This window comes from Hibiscus syriacus, unplaced genomic scaffold (assembly GCF_006381635.1).
Source record: "Hibiscus syriacus cultivar Baekdansim isolate YM2019G1 unplaced genomic scaffold, ASM638163v2 tig00110332_pilon, whole genome shotgun sequence".
NCBI lineage: Eukaryota > Viridiplantae > Streptophyta > Magnoliopsida > Malvales > Malvaceae > Hibiscus > Hibiscus syriacus.
Window position 1 is genome coordinate 3,544,518 of NW_024062688.1, and position 21,751 is coordinate 3,566,268.

The window sequence follows — 21,751 nt, forward strand, 5'->3', positions numbered from 1 at the left end:
ACACAACGGCGGACCTCCCTCTGACTTCAACTTGCCTTCAACAACAAGAAAATGTAATGCAATTAATCTTTTTATTTTCTCAGTGGGTGCCCTATACACATATAATCAACAGGAACAAAAAGGGCTCTTAAATCTGCTAAATTCTGCAACTAACTTCAACACAAACAACAATATAAATAAATTATCACCTGAGGTATTTGAATTTTCGCTGAATTTAGCACTTGTTCCTGTTGCCAATAAGTACTAAAACTTTGATTATCTAAAGAGACAGTTCAAAAACAACCCGTGGTTGTCTTTTCTTTTATGTATCAAAGACTGCTTGTTATCATTATCTTTGTAGCAGCTGGCCCATCACACTGTGTTCGCGTCTGTCGATACCATCTTTGGACAGTCACTTTCCTTTTCCTTTTATTTTATGGCCTTCGTTTAGCTTTATTAATTGTCTTCTTCTTTATCTAAATGTTCCACCAAAAGTTGGCGTCCAAAAATCAGCTGTGGTCTCATTAGTAACAGGGAATGTGGTCGATATCGGCACTAAACATAACCCCCAGCTTCTTAGATATTGTTTTGGCTCATCTTGATCTTTCAACTGGGAAACTGCTGCTTGTTTTATATATTGAATACTTAGAACCTGAAATTATCAGATAATAAACAATATATATGTTAGAGTTTCACATAAGGCGAATAAAATGAAGAAAGTAGCGCAAAATACATTGACTTGATCATGGAGGAACTTGATGTATTCAATGGCTTCATGGAGAACAGATGAGGTATCGGTCTGAGAAAAAAAGATAAAGTAGATATTAACCCAAAGGTTAACCTTACAAAAAAAGTAAAGGGTCTCCAATTGTTTGCACTGTGAAATGTAAAAGAAAGAAAGAAAATCCAAAAATTCACCTTTCCGAAAGGTGAAACCAATTGTTGGAGTGCAGTGATTCGGTCCCCTAGCTTCTCTTTCCGAACCTGATCATAAAAGTTACTTTATCTTGCAGAAAAAGTTACTTTAACTGGTCAAATTTATATAGTGACATAGTTTAGTACCTTGAAAGTTGGTAACATAGATGGTGTTTCAAGCTTTGGCCTCTTAAATGCAGGTTCACTGCTTCCTTTCTTCGTCGTCCCCGAGCCGGAATTTCGGACTTCTGAATTAGTCTATAGTAATACCAACCCAATAACATGAAACTAGAAGAAATGGACATGAAGTAATGTAATATGTCTCAATTTTACTTTATTATTCACTTTACCTTTGCCGTGGGGCTGAAGCAATTAGATTTCTCGTTGAATGCTCCATGTACAAGAAATTGTTGCTTCGGCAACGATGCCCTTATGAAAGGTGATAATTCATTAGCGTTTGCCCCATAATCTACTGTTGCAGACGACATATAGTTTATTGACGACCAGCACGTCGGTAACAACGTCGATGGGTACTCATATGATGCAGAGTCCATTCGGAACCCGGTAGGTATACCATTACCAGAGCTGGTAGCTGAATTCAACCTCGGTTGATCCGATGGAAAATCTTGATAGATTGGCTCGAAAGCAGTAATGGGAGAATCTTTCCCTCGGTTTGAAAAGCTCATCGGACTCCAATCCTTAAGGATTTGAGAAGAACACATGTCTGGTTCTTGCCGATAACTCAACCTCGAATCAGTGTCTTGTTGAAGAATCGAATTATAACTCTCGGTTCTCCAATTACTTCGACTGCAGCAAGCAATGATATAAAACGATAATCAGAGAATTTTGGACTATATTATGTGTTTAATTGATTGACTTCCTTTTCCAAACCAAAAAAAAAGTCTCAAAATATTCTTCTTTTTCGAACTTATTGTTGAAGCTTTGGAGTATTAAGGTCAAATTTAATTATACTAAAAAAACAGTAAAATCAGTTATCATCATTACGAAACATCATCAAACTTACAGCAAAGACAAGTTCCAGTCCGAGGTTGTCGATGATAGGAGGTTAAAACCCAACATTTGTGAAGTAGAATCAACCAAAATAGTGCTGCCAGTGCCAGTACCAGTAGTGTCTGAATCAGCTTGCTGAAGCTTTTGATGATGAGGAGGAGGATGACCTTGTAAAACTATGGAGCTTGCCTTGACATCCACCATATCAGTGCCGTATCCGAAGCTTCCCATGTCGGAAACCTCCGTAGAACACGGCGGAGAACACCCTGTTAACATGGATTTTGCGCAAATCCCGCCGTGAAATTCTTCTGCCATAGTGTTTCAAGTTGCTTTTTTGGTTTTTTTCTTGGCAGATGAGACCTCTCTCTCCTTTGAAAGTTAAATGTGTAAATTTATATACGAAACGATCCAAGTGTAGGGTTTAGTGTGATAGAAAATTACAGAAATTTGGTTGACATTTCGAGGGATGATTGGACAGATGAAAGTCGAATTCTCTTTTCTTTATGTTCATTAGTTATTACTATAAAATTTAATTTAATTTTGTTCTCTATTTACTTTCCACATAAAAAAGGGTAAACTACTCCAATGGTCACTATTGTTTGGGAAAATTTTTGTTTTCACCACTAATATTTCAAAAGATATAAATCGGTCACTAACGTTATTGTTTGTTACAAATTGGTCAATCGCCATTAACAAGTGTTACGGAAAACACACATGGCCTATTAACAACATTTAACATGCTTACTTGGATGGTATAATTACACGAATAGTTCATATTATTTATATATTCTTTTAATTTGATCATAGTTTTAATATATTAAAATATATTTATTTATAATTCTTATAAATAATGATATATTTTAAAAAAAGGAATTCAAAAATTTAAAATTAGTTATAAAAACAAAAAAATTAACGTCTTATAATTTAATTTGTCATTAAATCTTTTAAATTAAATTTTATCACAACATAAATCTTTTAATAATAATTTTGTATCCCTAAATCTAAAAGAAAAACCAAATGAAGTTAAAAGAAAACAAACTTGTCCGGCATGATAATTGAATGAGAGAAGTTACAACCAAGCTAGGACTAACCTCTGAGCTTGGATGCCACACTGCCATTAGACATATAGGGGTAGACGAGAAGTCTGTAGCACAATATCCAATTAAACGAAGCAGATTACGGTGAACCGCCAAGTTGATCATCTCCAACTTGGTCCTGAATTGCGACTCCCCGAAACTTCCTGTCAAGTCTTTTAGCCGTTTCACAACCACCAGGGTCTCGTCTCCTAACTTTCCCTTGTAGACATTACCAAATCCTCCTGTGCCTAGTATGTTCTTGGAACTGAAGTTGTCCGTCGCAAGCTGGAGTTCACTGAAAGTGAAGTTTCCAAGGTTACCGAGGCTAATATGGCACTCTTCCTGTTTGTCTGCAACATACATGTGACAAAATTAAAACACTTTAAACAACCATATAAAAGAAAACTTTTAACAATTTTTTAATTGTTGTCACCAATCACTAATGTTCAGAATCGTTGGCCTCTCCCGTTTCTTTCTGTGCCAAAGTAGTGCAAATGCGAGAAGTATGAGAAAGGCAAAACTGAGGCTGATTCCGAGTGCAACATCTAACCTCTTGGATTTTCGCTCCCCTGATTCATGAGACAAAATAAGAAATACATCCATAAACCATTAATAAGTAGAGCCGTAGGGTATGAATAATTGGGGAGTGTTCTAAGTAGGTTTGAAGAGTGTTACCATTTGATGAATCCAGGGAAAATGTGAAGGGAACGGCGTCAACAGTTCGCAAATTTTAAATTTTAATTTAAAAGATTTAATGACAAATTAATTTATAAGAAGTTAATTTTTTGTTTTTATAACTAATTTTAAATTTTTGAATTCTTTTTTTGAAAAATATATCATTATTTATAAGAATTAAAAATAAATATATTTTAATTTATTAAAACTATAATCAAATTGAAAGAATATATAAATAACATTGACTATTTGTGTAATTATACCATCCAGGTAAGCATGTTAAGTGCTGTTAACAGGCCACGTGTGTTTTCCGTCACGCCTGTTAACGGTGAGCGACCAATTTGTAACAAACAGTAATGTTAGTGACCGATTTGTAACTTTTGAAACATTAATTTTGAAAAAGAAAACTTACGTAAACATTAGTGACCATTAGTGTAGTTTACCCTAAAAAATGTTAATTGTTTTAAAAATTACCTGTTCCTTCTGAATAAAGGGACGTGGTAATGTCATGATGAAGATGGTGCTTTATCTGACTGCCACGTCTCTGTCTTGGTCCAAATCTTTTTTAATCGGACGGTTGATATTGATTGAATATAATAGTGAAAAGATTCTTTGGATCAACCTTAAATTTATGGACCCATGGAATTACGGTGACAAAGATAATTATGATTGTTTTAGGGCTGTCAGATACTTTGTGCGGCAGCTATAACTCATTGCGGTGGCGCGTGGCTCTCACTTTCATATAAATAGAATGGATAAACTACAAATTTACTCACTAAACTTTACTCTCTCTCTCCCCTATTTCACTCACTTTTAAATTTTGTCACTCACAGAATTGTTTCGTTTACCTTTATGGGGAAAAAAACACTAATGGCTAGAAGAAAACATAATGGAAAAATCTTTCCCTTAAATATACCTCTTGTAAAGACCAAATATTTCTAAGCCAGCAAATTCTCATCACTTTTCTCGTTTTGAAAACCCAGTTTGATGTTCATGGTCAAGTGTCAAGTGCAATCTTAAGACAATACAAGTCACATCTCTTGTCGCAATCTCTCTGTTATTACTTAAATTTGAGTTGGAATTACTTTGATGGCCCTCTCTAACCTGTTATATTTGAATTCGGTCAAATTAGAACTCTAGGATCAACCATAACTACTTCAATTCAACATTCTTGCTCGGGGTTTCCAAGCTTAGGTTCTTGAGAATCTTTAAGCATATAGCAACAATTTTAAGGGTCCTTTGTCGCTAGAGTTTGTACGATTACGGTTCTTGGAGCAGCTAAATCTCAGTGACAGCTGCTTTGTTTGAAGATGGAATACCGACTGTTTACGGAAGCTTTACCATTTTGAAGTTGCTGCAAATAAAGAGAAACATGGCAGTAGGAAAAGAAATAAATTAAGCAAGCTGTAATGGTAGTTTCTGTCATCTCTTTATTTTACATATTTCTTTGATGATACTAACTAAGAAAAGGAATAATAAAACCATACTGATGAAACCTCCTATCCAAACAGCAACCGGTGAAATCATGAATCTCTCACCATCAAACCTTCCATTGCCCTTAAATCTATCTCCTATAAAGACCAAGCTTCTCTAAACCAGATTCATATTTTTACCTTCCATTGCTTCAGTATTTAGCAGACCCAAGAAATTAAAAAAAAGGAAAAAAATGTGAAAACTAAAAAGTTGAAAAAGTCGAACAAATGAGAAAAGTTTAATTTAAAAGGTCATGTTATCATTCTGTTAATAATCTAATGGAGTGGCAAAAAAAATTAATGTATAAAATCTAGTGATTAAATTAAAAAAAATAAAGAGTACAATAAATTAAATAGGAAAAAAATAAAATTCAGTAACTATGTAATTTACCTAATAGAATATGTGTAGGTAAAAGTAATTAAAGAAAAATTACATGTAGTAGGCATTAGGGCATAGGTTTTTTTTTAATGAAAAGATAATAAAAAAAGAGTTAATTTAAGCCAACAATCATGACATCCTGATTATATTGCCGAACAACATATGTCGGAGGGTACTGGAAATAGTGGAGCCCAAAGTCAGCTGGGACAGTCTAATGAGTTTTAATGTTTCGAGCGAGATAATAATTTTATGTGTCTATATTTATACCGTATAATAAATAAAAGATAAACAATTTTTTAAAACAAAAATGTAATAGAAATTATAGTCAAACAATATCAATACTAATACAAACCAAAACCTACAAGGCTACAAATATCACACACCTTCGTTCATTTTTTTTTAAGGATAGCCAATGCTGCACACAAAACGGAAGTACCTGAAGAAGGAACCCTCTATATATATAAACTAAAAAAAAGGTTGATTTCGCCCGGCAATCCTAAGGGCCATGATTCAATCTCCACTGGAGCCATTGTGAGGAATAACCATTCTAGAACAATCATTTGGTTTCTTTCATTCTTTTTTTGTTCTGCTCCCCCAATGAAGGAAGACTTGTCCCTCCTAACTTTCCCATTGCCATGGCCATTTGACCCATGTAGTTTGCCACATTTCCAGATGATCCCGAGGGACCAGGAGGTGAACCGTTGGTCAAAGTCTCAGCCAAAGATTGTTGCAATGCTTCCATTCCTTGTGACAAAGAATCTTCAGCCTGTTGGGATGACTGCTGCAACTTTTGGATATTCATAAACTGCTGCTCAGTTAGAGGCTCCAGTTGATTTGAAAGAAGCTGCACCAACATCCATTATGTTTTAGAAATCATCAACAAACTAACAAGCGCTGAAAAGATGAATGCATCAGAGTCTACCTTAGAATAAAGAACGGGGAAACACCATAACTTAATATTAATCATTTACAATTAATTATGAACTTTGAGACTTACATGCAATTGTGTATCTATTCTAACAAACATGCCATGTTTTATAGGCATTTGTTTTACTTTTTTTAAGGATCTAAGCACCATATCCCTATAAACTCAAAGCCAAACACAAACACTATAGCAAAAGTGAATAATGCATGTAATATAGCTTCCAAATATATACAGTGAATAAATAATTAAACAAGTGTAGTTCATTAAGACAAAAAAGGAAAGTAAACAACACCATGATTATCACTTATCAGAACCGCACCAGATAGTTTCAGTTCAAGGCTTCAAATCATGGGCCAAAGATTCATCAATGGATCATTTGAGTCAACTGCCGGATAACATAAACAGTTTTAAATATTATGAATACTTTAAGTAAAGTTACTGGGAGGAAAAGATGATGAAAAAATATTAAGAATATATTTTAACAATTTACGAAATAAGGGCTAAAGAGTTTCATTTCATAAAACCCAAAAATAAAAGTCAGCCTGATAACAAAATCCAGAATTTGATCTTAACTAGGGACATGATGTCCAAACACGCATAAACCAAGTTCCAAAGCTGGAAAAGGTCAAAGAGTAGAAAATGCCCCCCTCAAACATGCTGTCTTGAGCTAAAGCCCATCTGGCACAGGGCCGGCTCTGGTCAGCTGGCTGTGCTGGCTTCGTCATTCCATCTGCAATTGCATTGCATCGTCGAGTTACATAGTTGAGAAAAATCTGTCAATTTCTCTTAAGCAATTCCATAATAATATGTGGAGTCAGGGATAAAGCACTCTACGTAGCTCCTTTCTCCTTTAACACCTCAATTGCGTCTTTGCAATTCGTTTCCAAAACAACCGCTTTTAGCTGTAAATCCCAAGCTAGCTTGAGTCCAACAAGATCCCCCATAATTTTGCCTCTAATATCGTCCAAAGACCAATATATTTCGTGTATCCCACACCCACAATCCACGTTCCATCTTCATCTCGGATAACCCCACCACAAGACGATGTGCCAAAGCTGGTCAATCTCGCACCATCCGGATTTAATTTGTACCACCCACCATCAGGAGCCTTCCAAGCAATGGTTCGCTGGGCAGGCATGGAGGATTGAAGGTTCTCTTGTAGTAGAGTGTATTTCGGCCACATTTTGCATTCGGTGCTTGGCAATTTCTAATTTTCAATAGTGAAATAATACTTCATAATAAGACCAATAGTTACTATTTTCCCACGAAAGCTAAGGGCCCAAATATTACGAGCCCGAATCGACAGAGAGGGTTACACGCTATTAAGTAGCTCTAGTTTTTTCCTTTAATAAATAATATTTATATAAAAAAAATTAATTATTTGACAATAAAAATTTATATCCTTACATATGCGATGTTCAAATCCGAGATTTAAAGAGACAACAATAAATCCATTAATCACTGAAATCGCTTGACTCACGCAGCATAAGTAGCTCTAATTTTAAATATACTTAAATACATCATTGTCCCATAAACTATGAATTTTATATTATGTTATTTCTTAAAGTATTTTTCGAGAAGCTCTATTCCTTAAAGTTTAATCATTGTCTCATTTGTCTCAAATAATTAATTTTTTGTTAAAAAAATATAAACTACATATCTAATCTCTAAACTATTCGTTTTTAAAATCATAATTAAATTTAAAATTTTATTTTGTTTTGATAACACTCCAATTTAATCACAAAATGTTGTGACTAAAACAACACTAGATATCTTGAAAAGATAATACGTTTCCGTTGTCGGAGATTCCGACAAAATAATAGAAGATCCCAACATAAATGAGAGAAAGTAGGGGCTTTATCTTCTTCCTACCCTGTTGAAACTGAAATCCAGACACAGGTAAAGAAAAAGAAACAAAACACAAATTTGTACAGTTTGAATTTAAAACAGCGCGGGGAAGAAAGAAAAGCAAGATGGGGACAGTCCAATGGCAAATTAAAAATCATTGAAGAGGCAGCCAAAAGTCGTAAAGAGAAGGAAAAGTTGTTCTGGGTGATGCCATTTTTCCAAATGATTTTGTTTATTTAAAATGTGGCAAACTCATTCATTCAAAAACATTATCACCTGTTAGGTTAGGTATATCAACACACTCTCTTTCATGCTTTAAAACTAGGACAGGTAATTAAGGTAACGTAAATAATAGATATTAACAAATTAAGAGCAGGCCACGGCTGACCCTTGTCAATCTCAAACCCTCGTAATTTTCACGCTGCCCGTTGGGTTATGAAATTGCTCTCTGTCTCTTATCAATATTGGCCGTCCTTCACGACAATCGTTTCTTCAATGTTCTACATTACCAAAATCGTCCCTCAAAATATTTTATTTTGACACAAAAAGAGACTTCCTATATAATTTGGTATCTCAATTTGACTTTTTTTCTTGAATTAATATCTAAACTTTGTTTTGTTCCAATTTAATACTAGAATTTGGGGAAAAATATGTGAGGTTATTTGGCATCTCACCAATCAATAAGTTGTCGATATAATATTGAACGGTTAAAATGATGATATCATCATATATCACATGTTATAACTTAATTAATTGTTAAAATACTACATTTACACCTATACCAATTTTAAAAAGGTATAATGATAAAATTAGCCTTTAACGTTTTTACAAATTGTTATTTTGTTTCTTATTTTTTTTTGGGAATATTTTAGCCCTAAATATTTTAATTTTTGATCAAAATAGATAAGGATGGAAACGGGTTGAGTTAGGGTCTGGTTTTTAGTCAATCCGATACGATAAGAAAATATATATCCTCTATCCGAACCTGACCAGAAAATTTTATATCCTTCACCTGAGCTAACAAAACTCGAAAAATATATATCCTACACTCGACACCAATCCAACCCGAATTTTTAGACTACAAATCCGACCCGACCCGATATAAAATAAGGATTTAATTAAAAATAATAATATTTGTTTTTAAGAAAAATATATTAATATCCTCGAGTCGGGTCAGAGTTTTTTCAACCTCCACACGAACCCGACCCGACCTCATCCCTTGAAAAATCTAACACTATTGGGTCAAAACCCATCGGATTCGAGTTAAATTGACATCCCTAAAAATAGCTCATATTAAATGAAAGTCGTTAGTTAACTAATAATCAACAAATATTATTAATGTGATATTTTCAAATATGTTTAACTGTTGATGTGACATATATTAATGTAACATATTTTTAAATATGTCATTACTTTAGTGATATGAGATGTATCATATCATCACTTTAGGTGACATGACACATATTGCATTCATCAATTAAAACACATGGAAGAATATCGAGTCATTAATTTGCGTTGACTATTAGTAATCTAACGAGTTTCATCCAACATGGTCTATTTGACCAAAAATTAAAACATTAAGAACTAAAATACTTAAAAAATATGAGACAAAGTAACTATATATATATATATATATATATATATGTGCAAACATTGAGGATTGATTTTATCATTATACCCTTTCAAAATTGATAGTTAAAAAGATAATGTTAAAGGATAATTATGTCTATATGAATTAAAAAAATTGGAACACAAAATATGAATTAAAAATTGCCAGGCTAGAAGTGGGACATTTCTTTCTGGCCTCCATTTCATAGAATTTGAATACAGCAGTCTTACTAGGTCTAGCCCTAGAAAAGCAACCTTAAAATACAACCTTTAAACCCTTATTAGAAAAATAAAACCCTCAGATCTCACTAAGTTTCTGTCTCTGTCTTTAAAATGTCTCAATCTCTGAAAACTCTGACACCCATAGCTTTGACCCTGCTTCTTCTACTTCTTCCCCCTCTCTTGGCCACCTCTTCCATACACGATCTCCTCCATAGACAAGACTTGCCTGTTGGTCTTTTCCCGGACAATGTTAAATCCTACAAATTCGACGATTCCGATGGTCGCCTCGAAGTTCACCTGGAAAGTCCGTGCATGGTGACGGCCAACCTGAGCTACGGTGGACTCGTCGGAGTGGAAGGGCTGTCTCAGGAAGAGTTGTTTGTGTGGTTTAATGTTAAAGGTATCCGTGTTAAGGATCCTTCTTCTGGGCTTGTTTTGTTCGATATCGGCGTTGCACATAAACAACTGTCGCTTTCTCTCTTTGAAGATCCTCCTGTTTGCAAGCATCAAGGTAATTGGTTATTGATTTGGATTTGTCTGGAAATAACGTTAGATCTTTGAAGATTTTGTCTGTTTTTTTATTATTAGGATTGTGTTCTGATTATGTTTGTTGAATTGAGGAGTTGTGGCAGGAAATCTTGGGAGGAAGATGGGATTTCAAGTCCAGAGGTGATGGGTTGATTCATTTCATTACTTCATCTTGAAGAGAGATTTTGTTTCCCTTTTTCTTTCATGGTATTTGTAGAGATGCATGTAAAGATGGAAAATTGAAGATATGATTTCACAATCCAAGTGATAAATATTTTGGTGGGGGTTATTAATCTTTTTTTTACCTAACAGAATTCAATGATTAATCTTTTATACTCCGTAAATGAAGATACACTAACAAATTTTAAAACTGATTCATGTAATAATTTTTGTTATTTCATCTAAATCCGTGATTCATTATCTTCTATGTTCGTAATAAATTAAAAATATTAGCAATCTCTTACCCAACTATGAATCTTTTATTATGCTCTAAACAACATCAAAGAAGTTTGAGGGCAAAATGTAGTTTATATAATTCAGAAATCTTAACAAGTAGGTGCCTTTGGAACTAGGAATTAGGTATGGGCCTGCTTACCCTAATCTTGTGAGCTTAAATATAGCAAACAACTTCCATTACATTTACATGGTCCACCGTATGTGTATATATATATAAAAGGAAGCTTGCAAGGCATATTGACTACCGGTATATTTTTATTATAGTTGGTTTGTTGTGGGTTTGAAAACTTGGAAACTGTTCCATTTGTATGGAACTTTTAATGTTGGTCAACTGATTTTATTGTAATAAAATTTTGAGTTGAGGTGAAATCCGAGCGTAACCTATTTTTATGGTTGTAATTGTTGATGAAAATAAGATGATCTTGTGAATAATTAATGTTTCACTCATTTTGATTTGGACGATAAATCATGATTGGTGAGGAAATGATAATTGATCAATGTTTTTGTATTGAAGAGGTTTGATCATAAAAAGGAAGACCATATAAAAACAGTGAGTGATCAAGTCTCTTTTCCATTTAGTAGAGTGTATTTATAGTGGTTTTAGTAAACGTGTCACACGTAAAGCTATTATGAGTATTTGTAGGTTGACATGCTAGACATATTTAATTACTAGACTTTGAATTTTGTTATACGTATAAGGTGCATGTTAAACGTTTTGTCTATACAATTTAATTGATTCGAAGGTCCATGTCATATAACACCCCTCGACCCGATTGAATTAAAATTCGAATCGAAGATACATTTGGAATACGAAACTAAAACCAAACCAACCATTTAAAACAAATCATGTCACATATTCATCTTAAGGCCAAAACATACTAAAATCATATTTAACAAGTGTTTTTAGAGGTGCTTAATGGTTAAGGACCAAATTTTAACTTTTCATAACTTTGAAGACGAAATCTTATTCCACATTCTTTAAACTACTTATTCATTTGTAGTCATTAAACCATAAATAAATCATTTAGATATTTTAAATAGATTAATATGATGTTTGAAATTTTAACATATCCTAATTAACATGTTAACATTTAGCTTAGATCATCGTCAATTTTTTTTACGAAAAATGACGAGTTTAAAACATATGAATAGTCATATGATCATTTTGTAACTTTTAATAGTCGGAAGACTCAACAAAGTAGCACCATATAATCGGGAAACCATTTTTTAACTTTCAATAGTTAGATGAATCAACAAAGTAACACACTATAATTGATGGATCATTTTACAACTTTTAATAGTCGGAGGACTCAACAAATAAACTCCGATCATTTTATAATTTTTAATAATATGAAGACTCAATAAATTAACACCCTATAATTAGGGATCATTTGCATATTTTACCTTAAAATAAAAATCTAACTTCTGGCGATTTAACCCGAACTCTAAAGCCCTAGCACAGCTACTGGCGTCCTTAACCCCCGAAAAATGTCATCTCTAAGTCGCATCCTCCGCCGCACCTTATCCACAACCTCAAACCTGCAGCTCGGCAGCGTTCGAAAAGTCGCTGATGATCTCTACAAAGAACGCGACCTCAAGCGTCTCGTTGAAAAATTCAAAAAATCTTGCGAATACAGTCGCTTTCGCAGACGAAACGGCATCTATGAAGATGTTGTTCGCCGCCTTGCTTCAGCTGGACGCTTCCGGTGGATCGAAGAGATCCTAGAAGATCAAAAGAAATACGATGACGTGTCCAAAGAAGGCTTTGCTGCTAGATTAATTCATTTGTATGGGAAACAGGCATGTTTAAGCATGCTTACAAGGTGTTTGATGAAATGCCGAACAGAGGGTTGTTTTCTTTCAATGCTCTTATGGGAGCTTGCGTGAATGGCAAAAAGTTTGTTGACGTTTACCGGTTTTTCAGGGATTTGCCGCCAAAGTTGTCGATCGAGCCAGATTTGGTTTCTTATAATACAGTTATTAAGGCTTTTTGTGAGATGGTTTCTTTAGATTCTGCTAGATTAATGCTTGATGAGATGGAGAAGAAGGGTGTGAAACCAGATGTCATTACTTTTAACACACTTTTAGATAATTTCTTTAAGAATGGTAAGCTTGATGATGGGGAGAAGATGTGGGTTAAAATGGTGGAGAAAAATGTGGAGCTTGATATTAGGAGTTATAATTCTAAGTTGCTTGGATTTGCAAATGCAAAGAGAATGGAAGAGACAATTATCTTGGTTGAAGAAATGAGGAGTAAAGGAGTCAAACTTGATGCGTTTACCTTCACTTGTATGATTAGAGGGTTTGTTGACGAGGGAAAATTAGAAGAAGCTAAAGAGTGGTATAGTCAAATCGGAAAAAATGACTGTGCACCGGATAAGCTGACTTTTACAATATTAGTCCCCTTCCTTTGCGAGAAGGGTGATTTGAGTTTTGCCATTGAGCTGTGCAAGGAGATTTTTTGTAGGAAAAAATTGGTTGATGCTGCATTGCTGCAACGAGTGGTGGATGACTTGGTCAAAGCCTCCAAGATCGAAGATGCAAAGGAACTCGTGAAGCTTGCCAAGGAAAATACTTACCGTCGGTATAAGCTGAACATGCCTGCAGAGTAGTGCCAGGTTTTACCAATGCTATTTTGTTTGATCATTTTATTTAATTGAATATAAAAGCAAGCAGTTTTTTTACCACTTGCAGTCAGAAGTCAGAACTACTATCAAGTTAGAGGAGGAGATGATATTGATCTGTTATCTTATCAGTGATTAAGTTTTCAATGATTTACTATGTCTTCTTATTTATCATCTGTTATAACCTCTAGCTTTTGATATTGAACATTACATGATGCATTGAATTTGAAACCGAAACTTTGATGATAATCATCTTTGTAATGCAGTTGGTATTTTGTAGTTCTTTTTTACCGTAAATGAATTGTATGATTTCACATCCGTTCTCTCTGTTTTTCATCTGTGCAATCTCAATATGAAATTGTAGAAACTGGAAAACAACATTAATCCTGTCTGTGGTTAGTTTTACTTGAACTTGAGTGATACTTGATGGTTCTTCTCCTGTGCCTATGAACTGATGAGTTGATGAATGATGGCTTGTTTACAAATAAAACTTGGATCATACTCTTATTACCTTTTCCTTCTTTTTACCTGAAATTAAGATCTTTTAATTGAGCTGACAGTGACCTGAACGTGCTTAAACAAATAAACAATCAAGTTTCAATTTCGTAAATGGACAAAAGACTCCCTTTATATGGCATAGAAATGAAAATGTCTCTGCAGACAATGAACAAGGTTTTACATCAAAATACGATTAACCAATTCTCTTAGCCAAGCTTGGCAAGAACATCGTTCAAACTAGATACAGTCTGAGCATAATACTTCTCTGCTTCAGGGGTGCTCTTGATCTTGGCTGCATGGTCAAGCTGTAAGTAAGAAGAAAATTCCACATCAGAAATACATGATAGTTTACCATATCAATTGAGGCAAGCAATTATGCAGCAAAACCCAAAGGAAGAACTTTGAAACTTACATCATCGATGGTATTGAAGAGCTTCTTAGTAAGGTCCTTGAGAGTTTTCTTCTCATCTTTGGGCTTGGAATCAATGACAGTGTTGAGGTCATAGCGGAGATACTCGGCCTTGAGACGGAGATCATTCATGACATAAGGCCATGCTTTTTTGTCAATCAAGTTCTTGACACCCACAATGTCCTTGGCTGACTCCTTTGCTCTCTGTGCTGCCTGAGCTGGAGTAAGTGGTTGGAGGAAGAACCTGTTTTTGTATGGCAGATCAAGGTCTCTTGGCTCATCCGAGTTCAGAGTTCCAGCTACCAACATTATGATTTGATCATCAAATTACCAAGTTCGAAAATGCATGAAATCTATAAATAGAAAAGAATCGACGACTTACGCAATCCACCAGAAGGTGGGGGAGGTCCGCCAACCTTGATGCTTCTTGCATCGGCAAGAACAGCTTGAACAACGGAGCCAGTGGCCAAACCAGCAGCAACAAGACCCAGTATGGCTCTGCGTCCGGTCTCAGGCTCAGCTGGTGCCTGATAGGCTCTGACAGTGAAACCAGACCTACTCACAGCCGCTCGATTGTTGCTGGCAATGTTCAAGCGAGTTTGGCCACTGATTTGGAGGCTGCCGTCCAGGACAGCCTGTGAAGAAACACGTAAACCAGCCATAGATGCCATTGCCTGTGCCATCTCCGCAACCAAGGTGTTTTTTTTGTTTCTTTTTTTCAATCTGAATGAGCCAAATGTAGAAAATGTTTGTTCTGACCTTAGGGTTATTTGGGGGTGTTGATTTGATGGTGGATTTTGTGATTTTTTTTTCTGTGATGTAGATTGGTTGTGGTTTGTGACACCTTATCTGCAATTTTCCATTTTGGATAAGTCGGATGTGGTATTAACCAATTGCTCTTAGACATATGGGTAGTCGATGATTCTTGGCATTGCACATGTTGGATGGGGTTTCATGGTGACCTGGTCCGGCTTCTGACACGTGGACTGTGCAAACCATGATCTTGTTAAGTATGTGGTTAACAAATTAAGAAAGGGATTATGTATCTCTAGATTCTCTACGAGGGTTTTAACTTTTTAGTGACAGAGAGTAATTATATCCTAATTATTAATAATATTAATTATTATGAAAATACTAATAATATTTAAAATCATTGTCTAATCTTTTAATGTTTAAGTAATCGATAATGAAACTACTAATAAGAATAACAAGAAAATAAACATCTTTGCCATTTCATCTAAGCAGCTGTACTAGTTGGAGTAATAGGACATGTAATAGAAATAATAACAGCAACAATAGTCACAGGAGTAATAATAAAATTGAAGGTAATTATGTTAATTACGTTCAATTCACGAATTAAAACGATTAGTCAATTATATTTAAATCTAATTTATCATAAAGTTTTTCAAATATATCTTTAATAATTTAATTTTTAATTTTGTTTTGTGAGTAGGATTTATTTTTTGTAAAAAAATTGATATTTAATAAATTTTAAAATTAATTATAAAGCAAAGAAAAAAGTTGATGTTACTTTTTAGGTTCTTTCTAACTCCACCGCATCTCAACATAATTGCATTGGATCTTGCATTGTATTAATGACCGCTACGGTGTAAATTAACAGAGCGTTTGGTGAACTATTCGTGAAATGTTCGTTTAATGTTTATTTATGTTTGTTTGTTAAGCTAAATAAACGAAAATGAATAAAAAAATTGTTTTCATTTAATAAATAAACGAACACGAACATAGGTGTGTTTGGTTTGTTTATGTTCACGAACAAGCTCGTTTATGAGATTGTTTATAATCTCGTTTATCAACTCGTTCATTTATGTTCATGAACAAGTTTGTTTACCCGATTCTCCTTTTATTTTTTTACATTTTAAATATTGGTGAAGAAAAGAAGTAAATTGAAACACGTGATAAAAGTTATATTTTAAACTATGATAATTAAGGAGTTTAAGCACTAGTGGCATAATTTTATCATTTTTCTATAGCTTGCAAATGAAACCAAAAATCGAATATATAAATGAAAGATAAACAAACACTAAAACAATGATAAACAAACACTAAATGAATGCTAAACGAACATGTTCATGAACACATTCGTGAGCATATAAACAAACATGTTCACAAACATTAAATGAACGCTAAACGAACATGTTCGCGAACATTAAATGAACATGTTCGCGAACATTAAATGAACGAACACAAACATCTTCAAAAATAAATAAACGAACACGAACATTATATTGAAAACTTAAATGAACACGAACACCTTTAAAAATAAATAAACGAACACAACATAACCTTATTCGTTTAAGTTCGATTCATTTACACCCTAATGACAGCTTGTTCAGATAATTCACCTTAATATTCAAGTCTACTCAATTGCTAATTATATAATTTGTTTTTATAGGTTGCGAGACCATCTTATAAAATTTAAAGGTAAGGAAACAAATTATATTTTGGATGATCACGAATGTAGGTATTTGAATAGAAATCATATATCCTTTATAAGAAAGCTAGGAAATCCTTCAATCGAATTGACACATTCATAAGAGTTAAAGACATTTATTTAAGAAATGTAACATTAACTTTATGAGTTGGATTATTAAAATGTACTATTATTTTAAGAAATGTAACATTAATTTTAAGAATTAGATTATTAGAAAATGTGATTATTTGGCATATTATTGAGAATATTATATTAATTTGTCGAGTCAACACATTTGGCTGGGTGGTCAAGATGTTCATCTTTGTTCTAGACCCGTTAGGAACACTCCTATTTTAGAATAGAATTAGAATTTATTTGATTTATTAGTAGCTTTGAACTTTGGGTTCTCTAAAAAATGGAAAACTTTATGCTTCATTTTAATGAAAAAGTTAAGTACTTTTGATTTGGGGAAGAAGGATGCATACCATCCAGCCACTAAGCCAAATACTATCAAAGTAATTGCTATCGTATTTTCAGTTATATTTCAGAGTTGGTTTATCGTTATTTAGTTTGGGAATTGAATTAAGCTAAGTGGGTGGCAATCTCCTTGAAGCTTAGGATATTTTTAATTTGTTATTATACTATGAACATGCTCATTAATCTTTTGTTCCTATACGTTGTTGCTCTAGTGCAGTTTCTGCTTTAGCTTCTTTAGTCTTCACCATCTTATTACATTATCTTTAAAAATACACACTTGAAGAACCAATGATTTATTGTTGCCGCCAAACTCTGTTTGGAAATGGTTACAAATAAGATAGCTCCTTTGCTATCTTGGATGGAGCTCGGTAATTCTAACCTCGTTCTCTGAAACTACCGTGACTTCCTTTTTCGATTGACCAGATCCCGTGGCCCCGGAATTCAAGTCTTCCGACCATAGCATCTCTATCTCTGATTGAGCGTTGCTGTGCATAAAAAATGCAGGCTGTGAAGGTACCGGAAGAGTGACCGAGTAGCTTGTAAGCATCAAAACAACCGATGCCATGTTCGGTCTCTCCGCTTGAACGCAAAGCAGTCCGACGTGTAAGCATCTCATCAGCTCGGTCGTCGAACCATCTCGCAGCGTCGGATTGACGAGCTCCAATGCTGTCCCATCTTTCCAACTCCTCCATGCCTGGTAAGATTTGAATGCTTTGAGTAAATTTTGATTCGAATCACAAAATCTTATAAATTCAAAGGGCATTGATATTAATATTATTACTTAGGTGGTGTTTGTTTTCACTGTGCAAGCTCGTCAAACTACTTATGTCTGCGTCGCGCAGACATTAGGCTTCGCAGACTGTTTGTTTTTTAGAAGACAGAAGCTCTTCAAACGTCTGCGCGAGCTCTTCTTGGTGCAGACTTGATTTTATGTCTTCAAAGGTCTTCAAACCTCTTCAAGAACAATTATAAAATATAGTTATTTATTAAAATGATTTTAAATAATTTAATAACGTTATTTATTTTAAAATAATTTATTTTAAAATAATTTATTATAAAATAATTTATTTTAAAATAATTTATTATAAAATAATTTACTTTAAAATAAATTATTATAAAATATGGATTGATTTATTTTAAAATAATTTATTTTAAATAATTTATTAGTATGAATTGATTTATTTTAAAATATGGATTGATTTATTTTAAATAATTTATTAGTATGAATTGATTTATTTTAAAATATGGATTGATTTATTATTGTAGTTGTATGGATTGATTTATTTTAAATAATTTATTAGTATGGATTGATTTATTTTAAATAATTTATTAGTATGAATTGATTTATTTTAAATTATGGATTGATTTATTTTAAATAATTTATAGTATGGATGATTTATTTTAAAATATGGATTGATTTATTTTAAATAATTTATTAGTATGGATTGATTTATTTTAAAATATGGATTGATTATTATTGTAGTTTTATGGATTGATTTATTTTAAATAATTTATTAGTATGGATTGATTTATTTTAAAATATGGATTGATTTATTTTAAATAATTTATTAGTATGGATGATTTATTTTAAAATATGGATTGATTTATTTTAAATAATTTATTAGTATGAATTGATTTATTTTAAATATGGATGATTTATTATTGTAGTTGTATGGATTGATTTATTTTAAATAATTTATTAGTATGGATTGATTTATTTAAAATATGGATTGATTTATTTTAAATAATTTATTAGTATGGATTGATTTATTTTAAAATATGGATTGATTTATTTTAAATAATTTATTAGTATGGATTGATTTATTTTAAATAATTTATTTGTATGGATTGATTTATTTTAAAATATGGATTGATTTATTATTGTAGTTGTATGAATTGATTTATTTTAAATAATTTATTAGTATGAATTGATTTATTTTAAAATATGGATTGATTTATTTTAAATAATTTATTAGTATGGGTTGATTTATTTTAAAATATGGATTGATTTATTTTAAATAATTTATTATTGTAGTTGTATGGATTATTTAAATTTTAGTATTGTAAAACTAAAATTATTTAAATCTCAGTATTGCAAAACTCTTTTAAGTTTAAAAAATCAGTTTATTTATATTTCAGTTCATTTTAGCAGTCTGCAGACATTAAAAAACAAACAGTCTTCTTCTTGCAGACTGCAGACTTTTGATCCACCTCTTCTGCTGCAGATGCCTGCAGATGTGATCCGCAGACTGCAGACCTTTTACCTCTTCAAAAACAAACACCACCTTACATAGCTGAGAAGATCTTCAACATTATAACCTTTATGAAAGGCGCTATTCTTTTGACCACTTAAGATTTCCAAAACCAGTACACCAAAACTAAAAACATCCGATTTAACCGAAAATTGACCGTGCATTGCGTATTCCGGTGCCATGTATCCGCTGCAGTTCAATAGCAGAAACATTAGTTTTCCTTGTGAAAGAAAGAAAAAGTAGACATGATTTCACAGTTTTACAAGATTCCGGTACTTACAATGTTCCCACAATTTTACTAGTAGCACCATGAGTTTGATCAACTGCACAGTCTTGCCATCCCGAAATCTGCAATTTTAGGATTCATCTCTGCATCTAATAATATGTTGCTAGCTTTGAGGTCACGATGAATAATTCTTAATCGAGAATCTTCATGTAGGTACACAAGTGATGTCATGATTCATACCAAATAAGAATTGATCCAGGCTTGCATTAGGCACAAACTCATAGATGAGAAGCCTTTCGTTTCGTTGGAGGCAGAAACCTTGAAGCCTAACCAGATTCACATGCTGAAGCTTGGCCACTAATAGAACCTCATTTTTTAATTCTACATCTCCTTGTCTGGAATCAGTCGACAGCCTTTTCACTGCTATTAATTCTCCGTTGGCGAGCTTTCCCTGAGAAGATATCCAAATGAATCACTTACGCATTCGTATTTATTCCATAGGGATCAATTCTCTTCGTTCTTACCTTATAAACTGCACCAAATCCACCTTGTCCAAGCTTATTCGACTTAGAGAAGTGATTCATGTAGGTTGTTAAAGGAAAAAGAACATGTAAAGATTAATCAATAAAAGTCGCTTACTTTCAGGTTTCAGCTTCGACTTCCTTGCCCTCAAAAAGACGAAGATGCAGCTGGAGACGAAGAGTACCGCAAAAGCGACAGCCAAAACCGTTACAATGGTAATAATTCGATACAAATTATTCTTTTTTCCTGAAGAAGTTTACACACATCCTTTTCATACAAGATGGAAATGTCCTTAACTGTTGATTTCACAAGACAAAGCAGAGGGGGTACCTGTTGAATTCGTGGTGTTGTTTGAGGGTGGAGATGACGGGGGTGGTGCTGATGGTAGTGGTGTATCAGCCGTCGTAAGATTATAGAAGCGTTCGATCTCGAACCTAAAATTACAGTTAGGCTCGATTACTCTGCCACCTTGTTTTCTATCACAACATTCGGGGATGAATTCAATGGCCGCAGACAAGCAAGAGTTGCATTCAGCCTGTGACAAATCAGGAGTGCACTGAACAAGTGCGTAAACTGTTTGAAAAGGCGCGCTTCCGCTTGCGAACTTAGGACGGGAAGTCCCCGAAGAAGCACTATTTCTCAGGCTAACCAACAAGGCACTCAGAGACTGATTAAAAGCATCCACATCCGTTACATTATTTTCATTCCACATGTACACCAAAGGGTCATCTTCCACAACACCAAAGATGGATCGATTCGTGTAACGGAACAAACAATTGTCGTACCAGATGATTGCTTCTCTTTGGTTGGGACAAAGACTTCTCATCTCGGTCGTGGCGTTATTGATGCAGCCGAGGCAATCGGCCGATCCCACATCTCCTCTGCAAAGTGCGATCGAGTTAACTCTTTCGGAGCCAACACCAGACGATATGTTGTAGAATCCATAATCAATTTCCCTGTTAAAAATGTTGTAGAATCCATAATCAATTTCCCTGTTAAAAGAAAAGGACAATCGGAGACGATCGAGGTTCATCTCGTAGGTGCTGTTTCTGGTGAAATTGCCGCCGGTTTCCATACATGAATAGTCCAAAAACTCTTCTTGGGCAACGGTGGGAGTAAGAAGGAAGGTAATAGTGAAATAAATGAACAAAAACTTCAATGAAGAATCCATTGCTTCTTCTTCCAAGCGTTTTAGACTAATGATTTGCAGAGTTTATA

General features: G+C 33.8%; 3 protein-coding genes and 2 pseudogenes across 3 annotated transcripts; 2 read left to right on the forward strand and 3 right to left on the reverse strand.

Moving 5' to 3' along the window:
• Positions 1–355: 355 nt before the first annotated feature.
• On the reverse strand, positions 356–3,344 carry LOC120119274 (transcription factor bHLH112-like). The gene is made up of 7 exons (XM_039139106.1): positions 2,945–3,344; positions 1,919–2,171; positions 1,245–1,701; positions 1,058–1,152; positions 898–979; positions 713–778; positions 356–631 (listed from the first exon to the last, which is right to left on the reverse strand). The coding sequence occupies exons 1-7, from the start codon at positions 3,342–3,344 to the stop codon at positions 452–454; spliced, it is 1,533 nt and encodes a 510-aa protein (XP_038995037.1). The 3' UTR covers positions 356–451.
• Positions 3,345–10,137: 6,793 nt separating this feature from the next.
• LOC120119832 lies at positions 10,138–10,916 on the forward strand. Its single transcript, XM_039139633.1, has 2 exons — positions 10,138–10,621; positions 10,743–10,916. Exons 1-2 carry the CDS (start codon positions 10,222–10,224, stop codon positions 10,781–10,783), a joined length of 441 nt encoding a protein of 146 aa, XP_038995564.1. The 5' UTR covers positions 10,138–10,221; the 3' UTR covers positions 10,784–10,916.
• A 1,639-nt stretch (positions 10,917–12,555) lies between these two features.
• On the forward strand, positions 12,556–13,778 carry LOC120119465 (annotated as a pseudogene).
• A 550-nt stretch (positions 13,779–14,328) lies between these two features.
• Positions 14,329–15,342, reverse strand: LOC120119842 (oxygen-evolving enhancer protein 3-2, chloroplastic-like). Its single transcript, XM_039139642.1, has 3 exons — positions 15,008–15,342; positions 14,629–14,924; positions 14,329–14,521 (listed from the first exon to the last, which is right to left on the reverse strand). The coding sequence occupies exons 1-3, from the start codon at positions 15,306–15,308 to the stop codon at positions 14,423–14,425; spliced, it is 696 nt and encodes a 231-aa protein (XP_038995573.1). The 5' UTR covers positions 15,309–15,342; the 3' UTR covers positions 14,329–14,422.
• A 2,395-nt stretch (positions 15,343–17,737) lies between these two features.
• On the reverse strand, positions 17,738–21,730 carry LOC120119862 (annotated as a pseudogene).
• Positions 21,731–21,751: the final 21 nt, after the last annotated feature.